Here is a 27181-nt window from a genome sequence, read left to right on the forward strand (position 1 = left end):
GTCATCTATTTTACAACGACAGACATTATTTTGGTGACGAAATCCTTTGAGTATAAAAAGTGATGACAAAATGTATGTGATGACGACATTTCTTCGGTGACAAACTCTCCTCAGTGACAAAAAACATGATAAAATGTATATGATCAAAAACGTAATGACGAAAAATAGGTGACAAACTATAACGGTGACGAAATGCCCTAGATCCGGATCTATCATGGGCTCAAGCAGGATGGTCCACCTGACAGCGTCGGATTCATGAATGTAGCTCGGGATATCTGTCGAACTTGAGCAATAATCGCATACTGAAATATAAGGCTGACAATAGGACAAAGCATGCTCAAGTAGAAGGACGCATCCAGGGTCCAATCCTCAAAATGCCAAGCCAAGCAGATGATTGCAAAATACAGTAAGTACAGGCCCAGGAACAAAATTTGGGCCACTTAATTTTACTAAGTTCCAGATACAACGCATTGCGCATGTGCAGTAAACAAGAGCGCCTAAATGTATGCGACTTGTGGACAGTCTTGCGAAGCTTGTTGCCTACATAGTAATTCTGTATCTGTACAAAGAGGATGAAATCCAGTAAATCACTGTTTTTGTCAACCATACATTCTGATTTTCTACTTAATTCGAAGCCGGTGCGGTAAATCGACTATAGCCATTCAGTAATGACGCACAATAATAACGGAATTGTTACATTCTTATCGAAGAGATAACAATTCATTATGAAGTTACGTCATTTCAACATGATACAAGTTAACGATATCATATAACTGTCCTAGATTCCCATTGCACATTTTAAATTAATATTAAAACAAAACCCATTCTGTGTAAATGATATTTTGACTCATAAAGCCTTCTAGCTTTACTTCAATTTCCATTTGCTGTTTCAAAAATAAAACGTGTAGCCTATCAGCAATTCAATTATTGTGAATATCCTTGATAACAAGAAAATAAAGAAACAAAAGTTATCGTGTGTACGTAGTTTTTAACCCAAATAACCCTAATGTCATATTTAAACTGAGGTGAGGATACAATGCATTGGCCATGAAAACCAACTGGCTATCTAGATATCTAGCTCTCTTGACTAAGTCCCATCTCGGAATAGCTCGCAAAGTATCGTGCATGAGTGAGTTTTACATACAGAGATTCGAAGCACAGTCTTAGAAACGAGAAGAAATAATGTTTTATTTAATGCAGCTCGCAAATGCAGAGGTTACATCAGCATCACCGGTGTGCCGGAATTTTGTCTCGCAGGAGTTCTTTTACAATAAATCTGCTGACATGAGCCTGTCGCATTTAAGCACACTTAAATGTCATCGATCTCGCCTGGGATCGAACCCGCAACCTAGGCACAGAGGGCCAGCACTCCACCGACTGCGCCACCGTCACCGACGAGAAGAAAGAGCTCTATCGCCAACAAGCTAATGGGGGCAGACAAAAAAGTTTTTTTTTCTTCTTTCACCATGTTAATAATGTCGAAAGAAGTGCTTGTACAAATTTTGGCCACTCGACGCAATTACGAGACCCTAAAAAATAAGTTCGCCAGGTGCCGTTAACAGAAAGAAATCACTATTTCATTCAAAAAATTTATTGGAACATACACAGCAATTGTTGAGCTACTTTTACATATTCTTCACCGGAATTGAAATATTTGTCATGTCATGGGATCGACAGAGAGGTGCAGACGGCTGTCAAACGCTGGTTCCGATCCCAGGAGGCTTACTTCTACGATACAAGGATACAAAAATGTATTCCCATCGTATGACAAATGTCTCAATTCCAGTGGGGAATATGTTGACAAATAGCGCAACAATTGCTGTATCTGTTTCAATAAATCTTTCCATACAATTGTGTTTTTTTCTATAAACTGCCTCAGGGAAAATCACTTTCTGGACGGCCTCGTAATTGCGATCGAGTCGCCAAAATTTGTATAAGCACTTCTTTTGACATTATTAACATGGTGGAAGAAAAAAAAAATTATCTGCCCACATCAAAATGTTTCCTTGTAAGACATAAGACTATAGGGAATATGTCATTTCGTGACATACAGATACGTCGCTGCTAAGACTTGATTTCATCCTCGGACCTCGATGCCTAATATTTCCCCGTGTGAATCTCGCGTCAACGCGAACGACACTTCCACAAATTCAAGCTACAGGACAGCGATTTTCTGTGTCAAATAAAGTTCGGTACAGTATTGGCCTGAACTTTATAATGTTTACAAACATTAGGCGTACCATGGAAACAAAAAAGTTTACATTAAAGAAAACAAAATAATTTACCACATTCCCTTAATCGCTTTAGAATGAATAGCTATGGTTTACCTAGCCTGTATGACACAAAAAGCAACCCGACTTGTAATTACTAGGCTCCGTATTCCAGCTACCTAAAGACTGAAGTTAAAGACACATTGGGTATATAGTACGCCGAACACAGGCAATGGAACGGATAAGGATATAAACAAACAGGTCGTCGCTGTGTGTTCGTGGAGTACAGTCAACTCCCGACATTCTGAAGCTATACTAGTAAACACATTCTTGAGCCGTGATTTCGTCGTGACCTTTGCAGTGAATAGTAACGTGCATTCGTAAGATACGGAACTTGAACATGTGCGGATGTCACTTGAAATGATTTTATATTGCAATAAATTCTTTCAATTGCAGATGACATTATTGGTGCATGAAGTAGTGCAAGAAATTCCTATTGTCTGATATTTTTTCGTGTTCCATTAGGATATTGCATATCGCTCATCACTGAAACCCCACTAATGTTCTATATACTCTTCTATAAATACTCTAAAATGTAGATTATTTAATTTATTAATTGGGATGTTGGCACTGAACAACATGGTAGGCTACATAGACCCATGCATCTTCATAATTTTCAGATTTTGATGATACTCGTTCTTTTAGATTACGTTCAACATACTTTTTGTGCTTTTTTTTTTGTATTGCAGTGCCTTTCAGTGCACTGTTTTTGTCACTTTTAAGTTTATGTTACACAATTTTTATGTAATGTTGTCTATATTGACAGTGAAAATATTAGTTCAAATATCCTCAACTATGCCCTGCAATATTACACGCTTGAGCGTCTTACCGAAGGCATTTTACCTCTGCAATGAACCTTCAATCAGCCACAAAGATGTAGTTATTTAAATAATACGACTAGTAAGAACAGTGATCGATAAGACTACTCATTATGACTGCGTCCCTATTTTGACTTTCTAGAGGAAGAGGGCAGAGGATGCGTAACTATTTTGTATACGAACGTATCTATACCAGCACTGTGACGTCACATATACTTTGAATCAGACAACCTCATTCCAGTTTATAAGTAGCTGGAATACGGAGCCTAGTAATTAGTATCTCTAACGGTTCGTAAAAGAAACAACCTGCAGATTTCCAATAAATTATCTGAAATGTATTTAAGAGCAAAAAAGTTCTTCCAGCAGATGGAGGAAAAAAACTGTTTACAGTTTGACGTAACGACAAAAACTAAGTCATGGAAGACTCAAATTATTTTTACGCGTCGCGATACTTTTTCTTTATATAAAAAATGAAAAACTCGAATATAAGGAAATCGTAGTTTTGTATTTATATGTTATCAAGTTCACTTTTAAAAACAGAAAACGGAAAGATTTTCAGCTGGAGTAATGAATGAACTCCTATAATTTATTGTATTAAAAATATAACTCGCATCGTTTATTTCCTACACGCATTTACTACATGATTTTTATTTATGAAATAACACAATGCTTGTAAAACGATGGACACAAACTAACAGAATATGGAAGTGAAATGTCAGAGTGTAATTCAGTGCTTCAGCTGATTAAAACAGATGCACTATTTTTATGTGATGTGGCTTGCTTAACATAAGTCTAACGTGAGCAGAAATCTGTACCGCTGCCAAAAACAACAGGACGCCTGGTGGGAAAACTTTACGTTAGTTTAAGCAGATCCAACAGGGGAACACATTCTTTGATCTTGTTATTGTCGATGAAAGAGGAAACACAACCACTACAAGACTTCCTCCAAACGATATGATTACTGAGTCCATGGAACTTAGAGCCTTTAATCAAGTAACTTGAGATATTTTAAGGTTTCTCAAATTTTAATCACGTGTAGAATGTATTATGTCACATAGTTTCAGAAATGTTGGGATGGCTTCTTCGTTAAGTCTTAGATTGTAGAATAATTGGCAGTAAACCCATGATTAAATCCCGACAGATGAGTGGAAACCCATTTCTCTTTTTTAACACTTGGGTGTGCGACTCTTATCCTCTGCATACTCTGAGTTGTCTTCTGTGGTCTCGGTTGTTAAAAGACAAAATATGATTTGGATACTGCGTATCACCAACAACCATAGACATAGATAAAACGATTTCCTCGGAGGGGCATATTAGGATGATGATATAAGCTAATTCACTAATGCGCCAATACGCATAAAGAAGACAAATTCATAACTATGTATGCATACGTTTATTTTTTTATTTTTATTTAATTTATTTATTTAACTAGCTAGCTAGCGAGTACAAATTAAAATTATAAAACAAAAATGTTTCTAGCCACTACCGTAAGAGCCAGGCTTGTGTACGGCGTGATCTCAGCCAATAATATAACATAAAATTTACAAAGACAGTTTACTAAATACAGTAACTTAATTCAAACCAATAAATAATACACAAGAGCAAAAAAAAAAAAGAGAAAAAAACACATTTAATATAAACTGACAATCGGACAGAAGCCAGTGATATTCAATAAAAAACATGAATATAGTCGAAAGAAATAAAAGATAACAAAATACACACATTTGTTAATGTTATATATCATGAATAATTTTATAAATTTCTTTTTTAAAAGGTTCAATTTTAAAATATTTCAAATTTGGAAAATGGTTTGTAATTTTATTATAAAGTCTTGGGTCGAAACTAGCACCATGTTCAAGAGCTGCACTTGTATGACATTTAGGCTCAATTAATGGGAAAGTAGACTTTTGTCTTCGAGTACGATATTCATGTCGATTAGATTTATGTCTTATTTGATTTCTGTGGTAGTAAGTTAGTAAACTATATTTATAAATTTCTTCAATAGTCAATACTTTAAAATCTGTATAAATTAAATTTGTTAGATAATTCATATTTTTTGTTACACAAATTTTTATTAATCTTCTGCGTGATAAAATTAATGGATTAAGTACAGATGATGCTCCCAATTTATTATGTCATATTGTATTAATGATTGTATTAAAGCTAATGAAAAATTAAACATTCAGTAGGCCCTCCGAAATCATTGTTACATGAAGTGAACTGAATAAAATCTCTCTAGAATTCTAGAAAATGTTCCCAATAAATTTTTTCTACTCATACTTACCCATTCTCGTGGCGGGAAGAGAAGGCCTGATGGTCTTAACACTACCAAATAAATAAATTTATTATTATTACTATTATTATTATTATTATTATTATTATTACTGTAAAAAGATAAATCGGGCACTGGACACCTATATTTAGGAACGTAACGTTTACATAAACTTTGTTATGTATATAAATTTATTATGACTCCTCAGAATTATACTTTCTTCATATCCCCCGAGTCCTGCAAGTATTGTATAGTGACGGTCTTACTAATAAAAACTCTATATACAGACGTTTAACTGTCTTATACTTATACAATGAGTAGCTCGTTTATAAGTCGTGTGTAAATTCCTTACTAATAATCACTACATATGTCGTGTATAACAGTATAACTGTTACACAGCTACGTCATAGTTTCGTCATTACTTCGTTACGAAAGGTAATAGAATATCTGAGGTTCTCTACTGGATCCGGTAGAGCGCTCTAGTGTGGCGCGTTAAATATCGATAGTACAACTGGCTCTAATCGATTACCACACTACATTTTGGTCAAAGAGTACAAGCTACAGCAATATTATTCTAATAATTCTATGATCTTTGGTTTGTTCTTCTGTGGTTACAAGGTAAACATCATAAAATGGCAGTCGATACGAACAGCTGTTAAAGGGGCGGCCATTTTTTCCCTATATACAACGCTTAAACAAGGGGTTTCGTGTATATAACTACTGCAAAGCAATTCCCATTGTGTAGTTACAGCCTGTTTATACGTCCATAGCTTATTCATGGTTTATTAGTAACGTTTTCTGTCTCAACTCTGCATAAGTCTCGTATAAAAACTATACATGGTTTATTAGTAAGACTTTGAGAGTATAGTATACTATTTAATATACCTGCATTTGTGCCCTAACTGTAACCTGCAGAATTTTTTCAGCATTTTTCCTCATGTCAATGACTTTTTTGAAGTGTATAATTATATTGAATTTTAAAAATAAAACAACAAATGTCTCAGAACTCAGGAGGATATCTGATCCTCGATAGAGACAGTAGCCCACATCACTTTGACCTGTGCGACATTGTTCCCTAAGCGCTCCAATATCTCCGGCTAAGACGAACACTATTTAAAATTTATACGGAGAAAACTCTTTAAATTTGGAAGAAGAACTGTAGGAATAAGGTAATTCATATAAACGACAATACTGTAGGCCTAATAGTTATTTTCAAATACCAACTACCTTCGTTAAAGAAGTCGCTAATAAGTCATAATTCGCCCCTGGAAGTCTGCAGATCGAACCCATAACCTCTAAATCCGAACCCACATGCGCTACCAAGAAAACACAACCGCGAACATACTTTTTTTTACTTGGTTATTTAACGACGCTACTGGGTTATTTAGAGTCGATGGAATTGGTGATAGCGAGATGATATTTGGCGAGATGAGGCCGAGGATTCGCCATAGAGTACCTGATATTGGCCTTACGATTGGAGAAAACCTCGGGAAAAAAACCCAACCAGGTAATAATCCCAAGCGGGAAACGAACAAAAGCCCGAGCGCGACTCCGGATCAGCAGGCAAACACGCTACTGCCTGAGCTACGCCGGTGGCAGCGAACATAGATAAAAATAAATAAACACATTAGTACAAACTGAGGATGTCCTCCTCTTTGCCAACGATGACAGATAATTGCTTTGCATATAATATGCTCGCATTCATATTGCACCGCGGATATGAGCTTGATTACGCCTTAATGGAAGTCATTAGCAAGTCGGCCGGCCAGCATGACTGTTTGTGCAGCGGATCTTGTTTGTCTGCACAGCGCAGAGAGAGGTGTCTGAAGGAGCAATTATCTCTGCGTCATCCTACTTCTTCGTGTTCGGTTTTATTTTTTCTCAGCTGTCGCGAGTCAGTTGCCGGCATGTAATTTCGTCCTGGGCACGCCACCACAATTTCTATGGATCACACGTAACTCTCTCTTCGTGAATTTCCTACATGTAGATGTGTTAACAGTTTGGATCGAGGACCAGATGTTCTCGCCAACCATGGCGAAACTAACTCCATCACCGGTAGATCCTCTATGATTTTCAGTTATCTTACTGTATTTCAAATAGACTTAAGTTAGCCGCTTTCGTATAATAGCTAGTTGACAGAGCTGAGTTACGTCGACCTCGGACCCTAGTTCAAATCTCGGCGATGACTAAGTTGCATTTCTGACAGACAAAGACAAAGCCAAGGATGTGAGGGATTTTCTCGGTGTTTCCCGTGTTCTCGCCATTCCATCAATACTCTCCACAATTCCGTTTGACAAAATGTTTTTTTATTCCTTCACTAGGATTAACTTTAATGCCAGAATTTCCCTCAACTTAAGGGGAGAATCCACTGAAAATCATGAAAATTAAAAAAAATAAATAAATAAAATAAGTATTGGCTATTTCAGTTCTTTAGAATGTACATTTTCATACTCCAAATGGATTTAGTTCAATTCTGATTACAAATATGTTGATTTCTTAAATTAAGGCTGTAAGGGACGTGGTATTTGAAGAGCTGTCAAAATTATTTTTTCATCAAAGAATTATTTCTTATAAATTTCTGATTATAAATCTAATAACTTTTTGTTCTCAAGTTGGCTCCCTGAAGTTGTAGCACAGGAGAATTTTTATAGGTAGGCCTATGTGTTACATAAATATTCATTTTACTTTCAAATCCATTTTTCCGTAAGTTCATTTTTCTTGATTCAACACCAACTTTTTATGTCAAACATTAATCACTCTGTATGAAATTTTTACTGCAAGTATATATGAGGTAGATGCGTGTTCCTATGCATTTATTTTGTAAGAAATGCTGCTAGTTTATTTTTTTCATAAATTACACAAAAAATAATATTTTCAACATTTCAAAAACATTTTGGAAGCGAATAAATGAGATATTTCATAACATGAATGCATAGAGATGTTTGTGTATGTCTTGTGAATGTAACCAAAAAAGGAAGTTTGAAAATTGAGAGTTTACTAAAAACTTAGGTTTGAAAATATTTCTAAAAAAAATAAATAAAAAATCAAAAACATTTGGTACTTCAAAATTTGGATTTTCTTAGTACTCTACATAGTAAACATGCTCTCAAAATTTGGTTGGAAAAATAATTAGGAAAAAAGTTGTTATTTTTAGTGGAGTATCCCCTTAATATTTACCCCGAACAAGTGGAGTTTCCTTTCCTCCCCCATCATCCTTTCCTCATCGTCCCGTTTCTGGTTTTACAGATCACTCTACAGGCGGCCTCCCGAAGTCACTGGCTCTCTCGACCGGCCTCCGTGGAATGTAGTTAAGCGACGTTGGATGGCTTCTGCAACGAGCACCCGAGGCGGACCTACTCGGGGGAGGAGTTTCGCCTCGGACCGACAGGGGGGCCATGGGGGAAGTTGCCGAAGCAGGAATGGTATATGGATTTCTGTCGGCTGTATGGACCGGTCGTTACGGGAGTCATTGGTTAGGTCGGTGCGCGTAGGGTATCTGTGGCACGCAACTCATTCCATATCGAGGGTTAGCGCAATAGATCTCAACAGGTCGCAGTGCTGGACCATCCGTGCCCCCTCAGTTAAATTCCATTCCAAGTCCATTCCTTTGGGCACAAGAAGGGCAGATAACTATTGGATATTGTTCATTCGCTCAGTAAAATAAATCTTGCGTGTTTCCTCATGTTAAAGATAATGTTAGTTTATAATTGATAATGAAACTGTATTTACTCCATTTGATAAACCTATTATGCTGGATGATGGACAAATAATGAAAACAAGTTCCTTATAATTTCAAATTTATTTTCGTAATATTATTTTCTATTTGTAAACGAAATATATATTATTCTACTAACTCTAGTGCATAATACAACTGTATGAAAAACATGTTAATTTCATGCTTAGCGATAGCCACTGTTGAAGGTTATATGTTTCTGACTTAACTTTTATTATTTTACGAAAGTTATTGGCTTGTTAATATTATACAAATCTAAAACCAAAAACGTTCCCAAAAATTTAAGTAAAATTTCCATTACATCCTTCTTTCCATGTTCTGTGGAAACAACATTATTTCCTAGAATATTGAAAATTTCTCTCGGCTTACCATTGCTGGTGCGTAAAGACAATTCAAATTCAGTTAGGCTATATATTTACTTATGCGAATATTTATTAGTTAGATTCTGTCGCCGCAACTCGGTCTGTGCACTTGTTTGCATAACCGAGATATGAAAGATTGGTCAGATCGCCTCCTGATTAAATCAATGATCTACCCGCGCGACTGTTTGCAGTTCTTCAATATATAAACACATTTCCAGGGTGGTCTCCACTTAATTCTGTACCTTAAGATACTGAGGTCGTAATTTCGTTGACACAGCTCCAGCACAAACAGTAAAGAGATAGTTGCGTTCGCGACCAATCTTGGATCCTTGTATACAGTTTGCAGGGTTGTCGTAAACACGAATTTAGTATTTTGTAATATTGTAGCGTTGGGTCCTTTTTCGTACAATTTCTTGAAACTTTAAGAAAATGAGACTATTGATACAGTCCCTGTGTAAATTTACACTTCTACAGACATGCAGTGGCTGCAAAGAGATATTTTATTAAGAAAAATATCGGTAGAGCTAGCGTGACCAGATTCACATCGATAAAAAAGAGGACACAAAGCTTCAAAAAGGAGGACAGTGTTCGAAAAAAGAGGACAGAAAATATGTACTTTGATTTAGGCTTAGGCCTATATTATATTTTAAAGTACGTCAATATACAGTACAAGTTTAGGCTTATAACATACTTAAAACAACGGTATTTTAATATCTATTTTATCACAAAATAATTATGATAATAATAATAATAATAATAATAATAATAATAATAATAATAATGATTTTACAGTTAGCTACATATGAAAGTCACAGGAACTATAATTATTAAAGAGGACAGAAAATATATATTTATATTTAGGCTTAGATCTTTATTATACTTAAAATTATGTCAATATCTATTTTATTATAGCATACTTATGATAAAACTTAATAATATTAAAGTGAACTACTATATAGTTACAGTATTATCAAAAGGAGGAGCAAAGAGAGTTAAGAACGTTAGCAAAGAACATATTCCGTCGATGCTGCTGTCACCTACTGGCAAATTACTTAAAAAGGCGTCAAATCAGATAGTTTCAAAATATCAGGCATACAAGTTACGAAGAGGAGGACATTTCTTGATTTTTTCAAAATCCGCCCGGACCCTGGACAAAGGCCTAAAAGGAGGACATGTCCGGATAAAAGAGGACATCTGGTCACCCTAGATAGGGCCTAGTAGGCCTATACAGAGTGCAAGTGAAATAATCCTGCAGAATGAAAGGAACGTTGGGGTAAATTTAAATGAATAGAAAACCTATATTACGTTTTGTGATTAAATGCACAGTTAGTTAGAAATTGAGCTGGAAGTTTCAGCAATCTAACAACATAGCCGCTATGGAATTGGAATTTAACTGAGGGGGGGCACGGATGGCCCAGCACTGCGACCTATTGAGATCTATTGCGCTAACCCTCGATATGGAATGAGTTGCATGCCACAGATCCCCTACGCGCACCACCCTAACCACATGACTCCCTTAACGACCGGTCCCTATAGCCGACAGAATCCATATACCATTCCTGCTTCGGCAAATTTCCCCAAGGCCCCCCTGCCGGTCCGAGGCGAAACTCCTCCCCCGAGTAGGTCCGCCTCGGGTGCCATTGCAGAAGCCATCCAACATCGCTGAACTACATTCCACGGAGGCCGGTCGAGAGAGTCAGCAGCTTCGGGAGGCCGCCGGTAGAGTGATCTGAAAAACCAGACACGGGATGATGAGGAAAGGATGATGGGAGAGAAAAGGAAGTGGCGAAGATGAGTGGGGTTTCAACCGCGTGATAAAGTTACCTGATATTCAACTATAGGAGTGATGGAAAAACCCCGAAAAAACCTCTCCCAGGCAACTCGTCCTGACCGGGTTCGGAGTTAGACTCGCTAATCTCTCGGCCACAATGGTGGACGACATAGCCGCTAACACAGTCCTCTTTCTTCTCGTAATATAGATGTAAGAGGTCAACGGACTCAGGTCTGCTTACCTTCGTGAATTATCTCCAAATCTCCCTTTCTGGCTACAATGTTGGTTACATCAGTCAGTGACTTCAAATTAGTGGTTTGTTTAATTAAATCTACAGGAAAACCCTCTATGCTACTGAAATACGCCAGAGGAATAAATGACTATTAGATTTTCTATCGATGTAGACAAAAATCACGATCACACTCGCAATAGTTACCGAGTAAGAGGGTACTAAACACTTGAAAAAAAAATTAAGAAAACTATGGACTTTCCATCAATGTGGTATTACACTTTTCTGTTACATACAAGAGCTATTCGCTCTGAAAATCTGTAGGATCATTTCATTTCCACACTGTTTAAGTGTTGTGACATATACAAGATTAGAAAACTGCGAACATAATACAACAGAATGTCACACACCTGCGGCTGAAAAGCAAGGAACGCCGATGTCTATTTCTGTAACTGTCAGCAGTGCCATCTGAATCGGTTAGGCAAAAGAGGTGCCGTGCCATAACTTAATGCTTTTGAACCAAGGCGTACGGAATCAATTATCGGCTAATATTACAGATTACATTAGCTTTGAAAAATCCTGTACTTATTATAATGAAGTTACGTTTCAAGGAACTTGTTACATATTTGAATTGGCGGTGCCACTCAACTATATTAAAAACAACACGACTTAAAAGTCTTTTATTTTTACCGGCTTTTTGGTATATCAATTTCTCTACTACCGAACAGTACACCGGATAAACTGTACGTTTCTAGTGTGCAAGAAGAAAAATATACAATTTTATTGATGTTGTCTTCGATAACGAACAAAAGCAATAGTTTGTAGATTCAAACATGATAAATGTTGTGGTACATCTTGATTACACAACTTTTAACACTATATCACTTCGGAATATGTATTATATATCTTTCGCGTGTTAAATATTTGATTAACTAGTTTCAGCCTTGAATAAGGGATGAGCAGGGTCCGTCTATGCTTATCTACTTAAGAAATATTAAATATTAAAATACTTGTCACATTTTAGTAGCTTGAACGTTTTCGGCTTGAATAAGCCATCTTCAGAAGATTATGGCTGAGAATACATATAAAAGTAGATTGGTACATGCGTGTTATGTAGTACAATATGAACAATGAGTTAATTATGAACCTCTACCATAAAGAGTTGTGGACTCAAATTAATTGAATGTTGAAAAATAAAAAGCTATATTAGCTGTGGTCAATAAAATATTAATATGTTAAAATATTAAAATATAAAATGTTGTCCTGAGTTGCAATTTGCTGAACCATCTGTGACAATACTGTCACTGTGATCCTGTTTCTGAGGCCATCCATATTAGTTGGTAATGGCGGCACAAAAACACAGTCTTTGACATAACCCCAGAAGAAGAAGTCGCACGGTGTAATGTCTGGGGATCTTGAGGGCCAAGACTGTAGTGCCAAGTCTTCGGGCCCCGTGCGACCTATCCAATGTTGAGACAATGTATCATTTAGAAACTGTCGAACCTGCCGGTGTCAATGTGGTGGTGCTCTGTCTTGATTGGTTGGAGCCATAAATCATTATCTACCTTAATGAAATGTATCCTTTGAAAGAAAGTAGCCACCGGCGTGGCTCAGTCGGTTAAGGCGCTTGCCTGCCGGTCTGAATTTTCGCTCGGGCGCGGGTTCGATCCCCGCTTGGGCTGATTACCTGGTTGGGCATTTTCACCGTAAGGTGAATGCCTGGTAATTTATAGCGAATCCCGGGTCTCATCTCGCCAAATACCATCTCGCTATCACCAATCTCACCGACGCTAAATAACCTCGTAGTTGATACAGCGTCGTTAAATAACCAACCAAAAGAAGAAGAAGAAGAAGAAGAAGAAGAAGAAGAAAATACAGCTGGTAGGCAAGTGTTGAGCAGAAAAGTTTCCTATAAGATTCGTTATAATCTGAATTATATAGATTTTTTTTTTAGTTTATTTACTTTAGATTTACAGTACGTTAAAGAAATCTATTTCTGAATGAGAGGGATGCAGACAAAATTTACCGGGCATTTTTCGCCCACGTCAATGTTTGAAGACAATGCTATGGGGACCTATAGGTGGCCTAAGTGATCTTGAGCTCGTTTTAAGTTTCACTTTGACTCCATACCATGACATGTTCTCATCTTCCATTAACTCTGAAAGAACTTTAATTAAAAATTACAAAATATTGCCATTGATATCTCGGTACAGTCTAAAATTATAAATCTAGGGTTCAATTCCAGGCAATGAAACGCTAATTTATCTGTATTTCACTGACAATAAATGTAGTGTATCCCATCGTCTTAAGCTGTCATGTTGTATTGTTCTAATATTACAGGAAAAGAACGTCGTTACACTGACGCTGATAACCTCTAAAGTTTGAAACGTTGTTATATGCTACGACAAATAGAATAAACATTCGTGAAACGTTTTAAGTGATGACCGAAATATATTGTCTAAGACAATAACTATTAGATTAAGGCCGTATTTATAGGGTCGTAACTGCTGAATTCGTCAGCTGACACGTAAAATAAACATAGGAGTTTAACAGCATTCTTTGAAGACGTTTTAGAACCAAACCTCTTTCACACACAGGAGAAAGAATTGGAGAGAGAGACGATCCTACTTCAACAAGTAAACTAATCCAAATATACTCAGAAAAGAGAATTAGAGGGACGTCGAAACTAGTTATCACACAATTCAATGCAATTCCAAAGCGAAATATGTGCCTATTTGTCTTCAGTACGAATTACTGTGTCGGACTAGGATAAATATTATTCTTACAACAACTAAGTATAAGTTGTCATTGTAAAGTGGGCTGCAATTTTAAAACTGTAAAATAAACAGGAAACTGCGGTGTATAAAACGACTAAAACATGAAGCTCAATGTGACGTGGAAAACTAATGTCCTTGCATCAACGTCGGAGCTGCGTGGTCGAGACCATCAGCCTGTCACGTAAACAGTCCGGATTGGAGTTTTGGCCAGAAGAGATAGGTGTGCTGCATGGTCGGCTTTTCTTTGACCGAAGCTGCCCCCGTCCCAATTTTCCAATCACGAGGCTGGGTACACATCATTCCAGACCCGACACGCTTGAATAATTTGTTGGGTATAGTCGGGAATCGAACCCGGGAACTCTTGGCTCATAGACAGGCAAGCTAACAAATACACCAAAGGCTCAATCTATACTCAAGTAACTAGCAAAAAATAATGCAAAATAAGTGACTTATATTTAAATATATGTACAAGTTCTATATTCTTACCCTAACAAGTCTCAATCCGAACACCTTATAGTTCTTGATACTAGATTTTCCTCAAAGTACGCTAAATAATGTCAGGTGTAATTATTGTTGCTATTACATTGATGCCTAAGTGCCTAATCCTTGTTGCTGTTACTGCGTCTAAAGTACCACTATTACATTACATACTATAGCCTTCATATATGCATGTTCCAAATCACCACTGTTCCGTTTAGTGTTGTGGGATTTAATCGATTAACCGATCAATTTCTGTTGTAAGATTATTCGATCAAAAATATTTAACCGAATAATCGGGTCAATTAAAATTAATCGTTTGTAAGTTATATTAATTGTTATTTTGTTAATACAAATTCATACTAAAAATTCCGACAACATTTCTCTCTCGGAAATTGCTTACTTAAAAGCACAATAGTACTGTTATTTTCTAACTGTAAACAGAGGAAAATCTTTGCACACACACTTCAGAAAGAGATGGAGATATGAGGACAGTGACCTAGTCTACCTCCATTGAAAGTTGAAACACAATGCGAAACCTTCATTAAGTTTTATGGTTTTCCAGCTCATCTTCCTAGCATATGAAATACATACTTTTCTGGGATTCGTCCCCTTCACCCTTTATAAAATAGCCATGTCTACACTGTGTGGTCCACACCTGTGGAGTAACGGTGAGCTCGTCTGGCCGCGAAACCAGGTGGCCCGGGTTCGAATCCCGGTCGGGGCAAGTTACCTGGTTGAGGTTTTTTCCGCGGTTTTCCCTCAACCCAATATGAGCAAATGCTGGGTAACTTTCGGTGTTGGACCCCGGACTCATTTCACCGGCATTATCACCTTTATTTCATTCAGACGCTGAATAACCTAGATGTTGATATAGCGTCGTAAAATAACCAATAAAATAAATGAAATACACTGTGTGCAAGTGAGAGCGTAACTACCTTCTTCTCTTTCTAAAATCTGGTAATTCGATTACAATAGGTGCCAGTCTTCTGTTTCGACTGCAGTTGCAGTTTCTGTACTGAGTTTGTATATGAAGGTTGTGTATTTAGTTTGATAAAGAAAAAAAAACAGTTTTCTGTGGTTTGTGAAAAGTGTAAACTCCATTATGTCATATGAGAATTTGAGAGGTAAACTCGGTGAAACGCTTGGATTTAAATTGAACGATCGTGGAGAAGTGTTTAACAGAAAAGAAAGGTTTTTCGTGTTTAGTGATGCAGGAAACTTTCTTACTAAACGTAAAGCGGCACTTAATTCGGAGCATGTGAATGCACTCACATGTGAAGAGTCCACTGCAAGAATGATGGATGTCACTTTCTTGTCGAAAATGAACCAAGACTGTCAATGCATAGCTTAAGACATATAGAATGTAAATAGAGAGTTATATGGCATTAACATTGATAGTCATTGTCCAGTAATGATCGGAAAATCACAGTTAAGCTTTGAGCGCTAAGCATTTCAAACTTTCAATATCTTCTTCCGAAAAATGTATTCCAAATTACATCCATCATTCTTGCAGTGGACTCTTCATGTTTAAAATCATGGATGAAGCAGTAATGACTAGATGAGTCTTCATACTTTTTGTTATTTATGTTTGTTTCCTCCAATTATTTTTTACAGCCATAAGATATTGTACATTAGGAAATTTTCAAATAAATGTTGGGGATCATTATGGCATATATGAAAGGACTATATGTAACTGATACGTAGCTTTTCTAATACAATAGCAGGATTATAGCAAAGGTGTATTAAAACGTCATCTACAAGGGAAGAGATAAACACTGTGAAGCATTTTTTTTTTATCAAAAACCAAAATTTTCTCTGTGTATTGGAGCAGTTCATTGCATAATGCCCTGCCTTTCATTTAATAGTTCTAAAATTGTTAGCTATTTCCTTGGTTTTTTATTATTTCATTAAATTATATTTTGTTTAAAACCAGTCATATGATTACGAGCCAATAAATCAAACTGCTTGATTTCAGACTTTTATTTTTATTGTTGAATCATTATAATGCAAAAATGTGAATATAATTAATATTACTTAATTTGTAAGATATTAAGTAAAATACTGATCTTCAGTACAAAACAGGATAAGATAAATTATTTATTAACTAGAATCAATATGTGATTTCAGTAAAGAACAAACAATATTAATCATAAATACAGGATTACCAACTGAATGGTTTAAACCCAGAATCTCAAAGGCTTCGGTTTAAGCAAGAATTTAAACTAATCTTCCTTGTTGAAAATATGGAGCATGGTTTAAACTACGGATTAAATTTAAAGAAGTTTAAATTAAGCAGAGTTTAAACTGCTAACGAGAATATGGCCCGAAATGTTCTGATTTTTTCTTCCTACAGTAGAGTATTTCTGATACTGTATTCGAAAACTCAATTGTACAGTGGTAGCACTTCCACAGCTTGCAATTCCAGATCAATTGCAAGCATAACCATCTGTTGGACAAATTAGGCTGGTAATTATGTCATATTACTTTGGAGAACAAACACTTTTAATTCCACTATGGTGTGTAACATATTTCTGGGGAGAAATCTCACTTAATATCTATAACTTCAGTCTTGGTGCTGAATGTTTACTTACCCATGTAACAGGAAGGTCTTTCAGGCGGAGAATTTCATCAGCCATAGTAACACGTTATACTGCGGCATGAAACAATATTCCCACATGTTGTGCGTGTTTATCTAATCTACGGAAATGCGCCCCGGTCTAGGTCATGTGTCACAGGAAATACAACCATACTAAACAAAACATTTGAATGTGGTAACATATGAGCTGTCTATAAACACAACGTAACATCTCGTGTTACAATTAACTGTAATTATCCACATAACGATATTTTCAATAACAGAGTCAATACAGAACCGATAACATTATGAGACAGAGATAATGGGAAAAAATGTTATAAAGAAGACAAAAATGAAAACCGAAGTGTGCGGAAAAAAGACATCTGCTCGCGGCCGCTTTGTTCACCATAAATCTTACAGAAACTAACAAGGATCGAAAACAATTTCCCTTCAAAGATAAGTTGTTTCATTAATAGGTTATTTAACAATGCTGTTATCAAGAGCGCGGTTATGTACGTCGGTAGAATTGGTGATATAGTGAGATACTATTTTGATACTTTCAGTCCGAGATACCTCTGACTGAGGTTCTGACTGATATGTACAGTAATGGCAAAAAAAAAAAACCAGACTGATCCTTGTAGCTGATTTTAGAGCCTTGTTCACTCAGAGCACGATAGACTGGTAACTAAGACTTCCGTGGTTCGAATCCTGCCTGCGTAGGAAACTTTTTTTTGTTCCTTATTCAAATTTATTCCCAATACTTTTCGATTGCAGAGATATTTTACTATTTAATTAACTTATTATTCCCAGAACATGAATTTTACCAGCAATCGAAAAGTATTGGGAATAAATATGAATAATGAACAAAAAAAGTTTCCTTCCCAGGCAGGATTCGAACCACGAAAGTCTTAGTTACCAGTCTATCGTGCTCTGGAGTGAACAAGGCTCTGAAATCAGCTACAAGGGTCGGTCCGGTTTTTTTTGCCACTACTATACATCTATTATAAAGAAGTACATCTCACTTCATCAGAGGAAAAACAATTGTTTGTATACGTCTTAAGTCTGATGTAACACAGAGTGTTAAAAAAAAAGTATCCAATATTTTAGGAGGTGATAGTATGCATCAAAACAAGAAAATAATGTCTAATAAACATGGGTCATATGACACATACTATCTGAGATCTGAACACTTGTTCATAGGAGGTGTTCAATGTGACGTCCATTCATGGAAATGCATTTCTATGCCCTACAATACAGCAGACTACCAGATAATCATACCGTAGTTGACACCCCTCGCATGGAATAATGATACTTCGCAAGTAATACTGAAAACAAAAGTCTGGTTGCGGATATTAGTGGGGTTTAGCAGAGATGGTGTTGTGAATTTTGGTAATCAGCATGTGTAGGCTAATGAAAATCCCCATGCAGTTGAAGAAACAAGTCATCAGCTCCAATTCTTAATCTACTTATGGGCAGGCGTTCTTGGCGATAGGTTAATAGGGCCATACGTACTACCACAGAGATTAACTGGGGATCGTTATCAGGACTTTCTTATTAACGTATTAAAACAAATTTCAAAGAGTGCGTGATTCCTTACGCCAAGGGGCAGAGGAATACACTGCCATGAATGGACCTCACATTATGCACCTCCTGTGAACAAGTGTTCATATCTCAGAAAGTATGTGTTGTAGGACCCATGTTTATTAGACATTATTTTCTTGTTTTGATGCATACTAGCACCTCGAAAAATTAGATACTTTTAACACCCTGTATATTACTAGTCAGCGATGTATGGAATGGAGGGAAAGGAACTGGCCACCCAACCACATTATCTCCTAGACTAGTTGCCTCATGAGTGATGCCTCAATGGTGTCACTTATGAGGTTCAAACTTGTCTTCGGACAGTTAACTAAACAGACCGAGGACTAGCTATACGATTACTTGATTATACCTTACAGTCGGGAAAAAATCTCGGCAAATACTAAATCAGGTAATCACCCCGAGCGGAATTCGAACTGAAGCCCCTGCGTGACCTCGGCTCACGAATTCCGCTCGCTAAAGCCGCCTTGACGGTTTACAGCTGGAGAGCCGGGTTCAGTCCCCAGTTTCGAAGAAAGTATACTATACACTGCATAATGAATATGTCCACCTGGATAGTTCACTTAGTGGGTAAAACACGTATTCTTAATACTGTACTGTATTTTGATTAAATAAAAACCGAACGAAAATTATCAAACTCAAAATCGTAATATTTCATAGTTTACGTAAATGTATGAACTACTTTTCTTCCCTCCTATACCTAATAAAGTGATCTGTTTGTATTTTATACTAGTATCATCAAACTCCAGTCATGGAAGGTGGTAACAAACAGTGTTTCCGGTTCTAAACAGTTAATCCAAAGGTAGAGCCAGGTTAATATTACAAATCTTAGTAAAAAACAAAATGATATCCCGGTACAGTGTATTTGAGATACAAAAAAAACTAAAATATTATTATTATTATTATTATTATTATTATTATTATTATTATTATTATTATTATTATTATTAACAAGGTCTAAGTTGAAGTACTACACAAAATGCATACAATATAGAGACTTCATTTAAATTGAATAGGCCTAATAATCAAAATCTTGATATTTAAACAAATTATTGAAAATGTTGGTCGTTCATTTCGATAGAGGCTTCAGATAATTTGTACACATTATCGAAAACCTTTTGAGCATATCTTCTGAAACTGAATATATTATTTCTTGAATGCAATTCTTTAACTCTTCTAGTTGTTTTAGAGTGTTTAGCAAAGAACTGTTTTACAGTAACCCCAAAAGAAATAATGCAAAGCACTCAAATCAGGCAATATGGAGGAGCGATAAACCTGCGCCTGTTGAAATAATTCTATACCTACTCAATAAGAAAGTATCTTACGTACTGTAAATTCAATCATCAATTTTGTCCGATCCGCACAGATGAATTTACTCAGATATGCTATCTACTGTCCGTCCAAGTGGTTATGTCGCAGCGTCGTAGAAAGAGGGGAGATCACGTGACAGTTACTTAACGAGGCTCTTTTATTAAAATTATTTTAAACAGTTGTATAATAAATATAACGTAAAAGCCCAATTCCTAATAGCAAATTTTTCAGAAAAGAGCTGAGAGAGCCAAATCACTAGCCTTTAAGAGGAGCCACAAACCGGGATGCAACGTAACCAAACGGACACAGTATCTGTTCGAAAATATGATTCAATATTGAATGCTCTTTCTCCACTGGAAAATTCGACCATATTTCTGGAACTTACTATACTCACTTACTCAATACTGTTTACTATGACCGTAAGACGACTCTGACTGCATGTGCGGCCTTGGTTCTGTGTGGAGGACGGGTGGAAGTTTACTAGTAGAAGGGATATGAGTGAATTACATTCAAAAACTCGAGTACAATAAAAATTGAAGTGAAAATAAAATGATATCCCTGTATAACATCTGTTGCCCTATTTACGTTTCTTAAATTCTTCTGAGCAGTGAGCAGTCATTACTAACATTTAAAAGCGACCTTAGATGACTAAAACTATCTAGAGCTTCAAATTTATAATTTCTTATCAAGATATGCTTAATTTATGATCGAAATTAGGCATTCGCAAATAATCGGAGACTTTGAACACATTATGAGCACGGCACAAGGCCACTGAATATCAATTGCGGAAAAAGAAACTAGGAAACCTCGGTTTTCCCGAGTTACCGTTGATTCACTTCATGTAATTTATTTGTACAGATATGTTTTGAATTATATGAAATGTTACATTATATATACATTATAATATAAGCTGAAAGCTCTTTATTTACTCCTTAATTTAGATATAGGATTGTGCTGTCTGTCTTTTACAGGTACTGAGTTATTGGTATTTAATGATGTTACGCACCAGCGTGATTTACGTTTTGTGTCTAGTACCTACTCGTAGATGTTGGATAACGTTATTAAACGTTAAAGGAAATATGACGCAATGAAAAAGGCCTATTACAGTACTGTATAATATAGACTACAACAACAATAACTTAATCAATTCCAGCGCCTTGCTTCTGCGGCAACTTCTTTCATAGCTTGCTTTTGCGGTTTGCCTACATTTAAGTTGATCTAAATGAGAGAAGCAATGGTGCATTGTGTAGAAGAGGTACAAATTGAACGTTTTCCATTGCTACTAATGAATATAGAATTTACAACGTTTCAAAAATTGTCTTGAGATGAAAAAATGGTTCAGTTAAGCAAATTTAGCCGTTTACTTCAAAGAGTAGGATACCCCTCTCATCCCATTTTTCACCTGAAAACTAAGATAGAGCCAGTCTGCCAAGCGTTGTGGTTTTCTTTTCTATTATACAGCAATACATTCAGATGTTTGAAAGAGTGGGTGGCTAGAATTAAAGAGAATGGATTGATATTGAATGTTGCCGGTTCCAATATGGAAATTTGTAGTCCAACGAGAACTAACCTGTAATAATTTATACACAAAGTAAAGAATAAATAAATCTAAGGTAGGCCTGCAATTTAAAATTTATAATTGTAAAAAACATTAATAAAAATTAATTCTGTTATGTAATTTAAATGCCAGTATTCCCCGCTATTAACTCGAACTTCAATTCGCGACAGGAAAGAAAAGAATTGTCAGGGGACTGAATGTATCTCTCAGACTTGTGTTTGTTTTGTGCTGTCTTTGAAGACAGGATGTACGAAATTGGTTAGTAAGTTAAAGATAAATACCAACTTCACGATATCGGTGTCACGGGATTGATATTTGGAGCAAGAGGAACGATACCTAACTTCTCTTCTCAATTCTGTAAGAACCTAGGGCTGCACAAATCTTTTCTAAATGAACTGGCCCTCCTCATAATTAGAGAGTCAATCAAACACTTACGGAACCACCTACATGGACTCTAATTCAGTGTACTGAAAAAATTGACCCACCATTATCATTCCTCTTTTTCTTATTAGCTTTCATTGCTTCTTTACTTGTTTTTAACTTTTCCTATTCTGTTAACTGCCATTGTTTGTTTGTTTGTTTGTTTGTTTGTCATTTTCTTACTCTGTTAACTTTCATTGTCTATCTGCTACTTTTTTGTTTTGTATGCTTTGTCTAATGGTAGCCTCTAATTTGAGGAAGCTCTGGTAAATAAATAAATATATAAACATATTTGTATCCGATTCAGAAGTTCATATTACGTTTCCAAATATCAGACAGTCATTTAATTAAAAGCACAAAAAATTGTAGTTGAATTTATAGCGAAATATTTTACATAGTGAAACAAAATTAGTGAAACAATGATAATGTAAATTTACAAAATATGTCACTTACGTAAAAATATATATAATATTGGAACAAGAGACTTAGATGTCGTTCAACAAAGGAAACAAATACATGTGGATGAATCCATGTTATGATGAGATCCATGTCAGCATGAAACGCATGTTTTTCTGCATGTACTTTTAATGTTGAAAATTTAACATTATTCAGAATTCTGAAATCTGATGACATTAGCTCAATACCCAACGGAATAAGAGTCTAAAGTGTAGTACATTATTTTCCTACTGAGCGACCCTTATTCCGAGGGGATATTCCAATTATTAATTACTTTACGCAAATACTGTATCATTTTTTCTAATCTGCTGAAATTATGGAAAATCAAAACAAGAGCTATAACACAGAGTGATCCGTTTGAGTATGGATAAAATAAAAACCCCGTAAAACATTTACTACTGAACCTTATTTGTTGAAACTTTGTGCATACAACACTGAAAGATTGGAGATACCTCCGAGCTCAACATGACCCACATGGCGCATCCTGCACAACTCATAACGGTGATGCAATTCAGCCCATGTCCGTTGTAACATAAGAGGGGTGATTTGTTGAAAAGCTTGAGTAACTTTTACTCTCATATCATCAATGTTCCTGGGTTTCTGTTAATAGACAATGTCTTTAACAAAACCCTACACGAAGAAGTCAGAAGAGGTTCGATCTGGGGAGTTTGGGTACCAAGCCAAGAGATAGCTGCTTCTCGTACTGAGTTTCGCCTGCGACCTCGTGCATGGTTTTTTTTAACACAGAACCTATTTCTACAAATGTTCGATACCACAACATTATGGAATCGTATTAAGGTACATTACGCACATCATACTAACATCAAAATTCCCTTTAAACTCTTTTAACACTCAAATTTAGTATACCAAAGAACACATTGTGCCCGCTGTTGATTTGTAGTAGCCATTTTAATCATCTACGATTTTCATTTGTCCTTTCAGATTATGCATTGTTGATTGCCATATAGGCTATGGAAACTCCCATCTTTTAATCATAATATAACCAGCAAGAAATTTGTACTACCATCATAATAGCTCTATAATAATAAATTAATATTACCCATACCCAAACGGATCAGACTGTATTTCCTTCGAAACATGTAGGCCTACCTGAACTAATTGATAGAATGCCTTTATGAGGCAAATAACAACACAGTGTTATCAGTCAGGTTTGGTTTAAAAGCCAGAAAGAAAAAGTATTGTGTAAATCGACTCATAACTGCATAATTATACATTAAACATTACTGTAAATAAGTTTTAATTTTTTAACGTTCTGGTTCTCTGACAGTCGACACTGCACCATGCTAATTACATGGCCAGTGAGTCATCTACTTAATTTATAATGATCAAATTCCTCATAAGAGCGATGAAAAAATGGGTCAAAGGGTCCATAATTGAAGATAATGTTTGTATCGAGGGTTGCATATCACTCTAGGGGTATCACCTAGCTTTCCTAACAGTTATTATACTTGCCATTGGATTCGTAGTTCATAAGTTTAAAGCAGGCAAGAGCGATGGATTTTAAGGGTTTTCTTCGAAAGGGAACTCATCTGGGGATTCCGTATAGTAGCCTAGATGTACGGCACATAAAAGAATTCTGCCCCTGACAGAGCGCTTCAAGCAAAACTTGTCGCTCGTTTCTCTCCCACGTCTATGTGTGCATCATGAGCTTCTCCCACCCTCAACCCATACCTTTACTCTTGTAGGAGTTTTATCACAAATTAATTTCTTTCTTCTTTTTCACGTGAATAAGTCTCTAAGTTCGGCCCAGTGCCATCCCAGAAAGTCAGCCAGCATATTTTCAAGCCAGTTTTGTCACGCATGTTATTTCTAAACTATACGATACATTCTAATGAAGTAAACGATGATCAATAGCTAATGGAACAATGTATCCAACGCGACCTTCAGTTGGAGACAGTGATGTCATCTAGCGATACTCGGGAGAGGAGAAGTTAAGGCACGAATTGGCGGGTCGCGCGGCAGCCGAGGCAGTGTAACTCGACAATTCGAAGCGATAGAACGTTCGAAGTGGTGTTAAACGATAAGAAACAGACCAGGATACAATCTCAATGGAGCAACAATCAGCAGTCGAGAAGTTAAATCGGAAAAATTCGAGAGTGAAATTAAGTGAAGACAAAAAATTCACAGTTTTAAGGCACGATGACCTTTTTTCTTCTTTTTAATTTCAATATACTATGTATTCATTCCAACTTATATTCTGTTCTTAACTTGATTCTCTATTTTCATCTTCATAATTATCCCTGTTTGTAATAATTGTATTGGTTTTGTAATTTTATTGAATCCTGTTATGTATGTATGTATGTATTCACACTGAAAATGGGTAAATACCCGATGGCAGTAGTAACTAATTACACTCAATAATGACAATTAATAATAAATACAAATATGTTTCATTTAGTATACAATAGTTATTTATAGGAATCGCCCCGAACACGAGCTTGCTCAAACGGGTGTGCGTTACGTCAATAACATGTACTTATTTTGTATTTTATGTACTAGCAATAAATATTAAATATGCAGCGCAAATGTGAGCGGGCGAATAATCAATGTATAGCAAGCGTCAGAGCACGGTGGTTACTATAGTAACCAACATATTTACTCTCAATGCATATGTGTTATAAATGAAATTATACTCAACTAATATACGAGTGCATTTCTTCATACATATACCTTACTATCAACATCCAATTGCGAGAGACATATTCACGCATAAAACTTGCAGATGTGTCTTCGATACAGCGTACCCCCGAAGTTTTTCTAGTGTTTGAAGGTATTGATAAATCAATTAGTACATTATTAGTTATTTTAAATTAAGGTTGTCTAGTTTGTATAATATTATTGTTTTTTATTTTTGTAATATTTACAACTGCAATTAATGTGAGAAATAAATATTATGTTCATAAAACTGTGATTTATTTCTTGGTTAATTACATAATCTATTAACGAATTCATTGTTTCTCTTTCTGGTATGTAAATATTCTCGTATAATATTATTCATATATTAACAAGGTCAAAAAATATGAAACTGTCATTAAGCCCTGTGCAATTGATTATGCAGATTTTTCGGTTTTAATAATATATATATATATATATATATATTAGCAACCTGAAAAAGGACACTTCTATGCAGAATATTTGGACCTGACTTTGTATACAAAGAATGAAAAATTCTAAAAATTGCATACATACCAGGTGATTCTAAAGGTTATACTGAAGGAACATAGAGAGGAGTCGAAATATAATATTTCTCGACAGGATTCAAACTCATGTAATGATAAAAGCTATGTGACTCACAAGGGAACCTTCCAAAGTCAACATGTCCAAATCACTTTTTGAAAGTCATAAAGGTGGATTCTCCTGCATAAAGAAAAGAATAAAGGAAATTTTAAGTACAAATGTAGCTAAAAATAAGAACGTTAAGGCACAAGAAACAGCTTCAAAGATGACTCCAAGCATGAATCTGAGTAGCCCTTTCGTCAGAACATGTGCTTGAAGCAGCTCTTCGTGATTCAAACTTCTCTCACGTCCAATTGGCTCGTAGACCATATATAAACATTCTATCTCTAAATTCCCTCATCATACTGGATTAGTGTCGTCAGACAGGGTGGAAAATTCCTTGCCAGTATTCAGACGATAATACAACTCAAAACGTAGTGTCTAACTTAAATTTTGACTTGTAAGTTGAATTGAATGTGTGATGCGTTTTGCTTGTCTTAGTTATTAGCTAGGAAGTTAACTCAATCACGAACATAACAGAACGTTTTACGTTGTATTTCAGAACTGTTCTTTTTGTCTTATTGTTTGTAGTCGTAATTATACTTCCATAGGGCATTTGTACTATTACCCATGTAGAAATTTAGAAGGGAGTTTTCGACCTGGTCGTGGAAAGTCAGTCGAAGTTTACAGTGATTTTTCATAAATATGATGACAAACAAAAATTATTCGCTTACATTAAATTTTATTTGTCGTTCTGTGGGAACTAAGTAAATGTGACTGGTGCAGCTCTCGCCGTAATGATGAAATTCCGGAATGCTCGTTGTAGGGGTACAGTTCCCACGATGGTATAAGCCTATATACGAAGGATAAAAAAATTGTATCACAATGCGACACAACTTCTCATTATATATTTTGTTCAATCCAAAACAATTTATTTTTTTCGTGTTATAAATTACGCTTCCACCTCCCCAAAAGTCTTTTTCCTTCCGATCTCCCAACTAACAATCTATATGCATTTCTGGATTCGCCCTTGCCCTGCCCATCTCAACTAAATACAAATTGTAATTATTTATACAACATTTTATAATACCGCTTCGAAAAATCAATTAGTCACTGCCTCCTGAAGACTATGATGAATTGTTCCGGAGAGGAATAATGGTGAAATACACACGCGGAAACTATTCGCGGTTTCGTAACCAAACGAAGTCCATGGTGCATCGGTTTTTATTCTCATTGGTTAACTATGGGTATGTAACCGAGATTGGTGAAGTGGGCCATATAACTGCTTTATAACCGCTGTGTTAAGTGTAAAG

The 27181-nt window shown here is 36.0% G+C and overlaps 1 protein-coding gene across 2 annotated transcripts in view; it reads right to left on the reverse strand.

Annotated features, from left to right (window-relative positions):
- Window positions 1-27181, reverse strand: part of LOC138696580 (uncharacterized protein ZK1073.1) — a 349355-nt gene that overhangs the window by 221475 nt on the left and 100699 nt on the right. The window contains exon 1 of one of the 2 annotated variants that reach the window (XM_069821719.1): window positions 17304-17363. The exons of the other annotated variant lie outside the window; for it this stretch is intronic. Within the exon in view, the coding sequence (XP_069677820.1) occupies window positions 17304-17348 (45 nt within the window). The 5' untranslated portion in view covers window positions 17349-17363. Of the gene's footprint in view, window positions 1-17303; window positions 17364-27181 lie in introns of those variants that run through there. 2 annotated transcript variants of the gene reach the window in all.

This window comes from Periplaneta americana, chromosome 3 (assembly GCF_040183065.1).
Source record: "Periplaneta americana isolate PAMFEO1 chromosome 3, P.americana_PAMFEO1_priV1, whole genome shotgun sequence".
NCBI classification, from domain to species: domain Eukaryota; kingdom Metazoa; phylum Arthropoda; class Insecta; order Blattodea; family Blattidae; genus Periplaneta; species Periplaneta americana.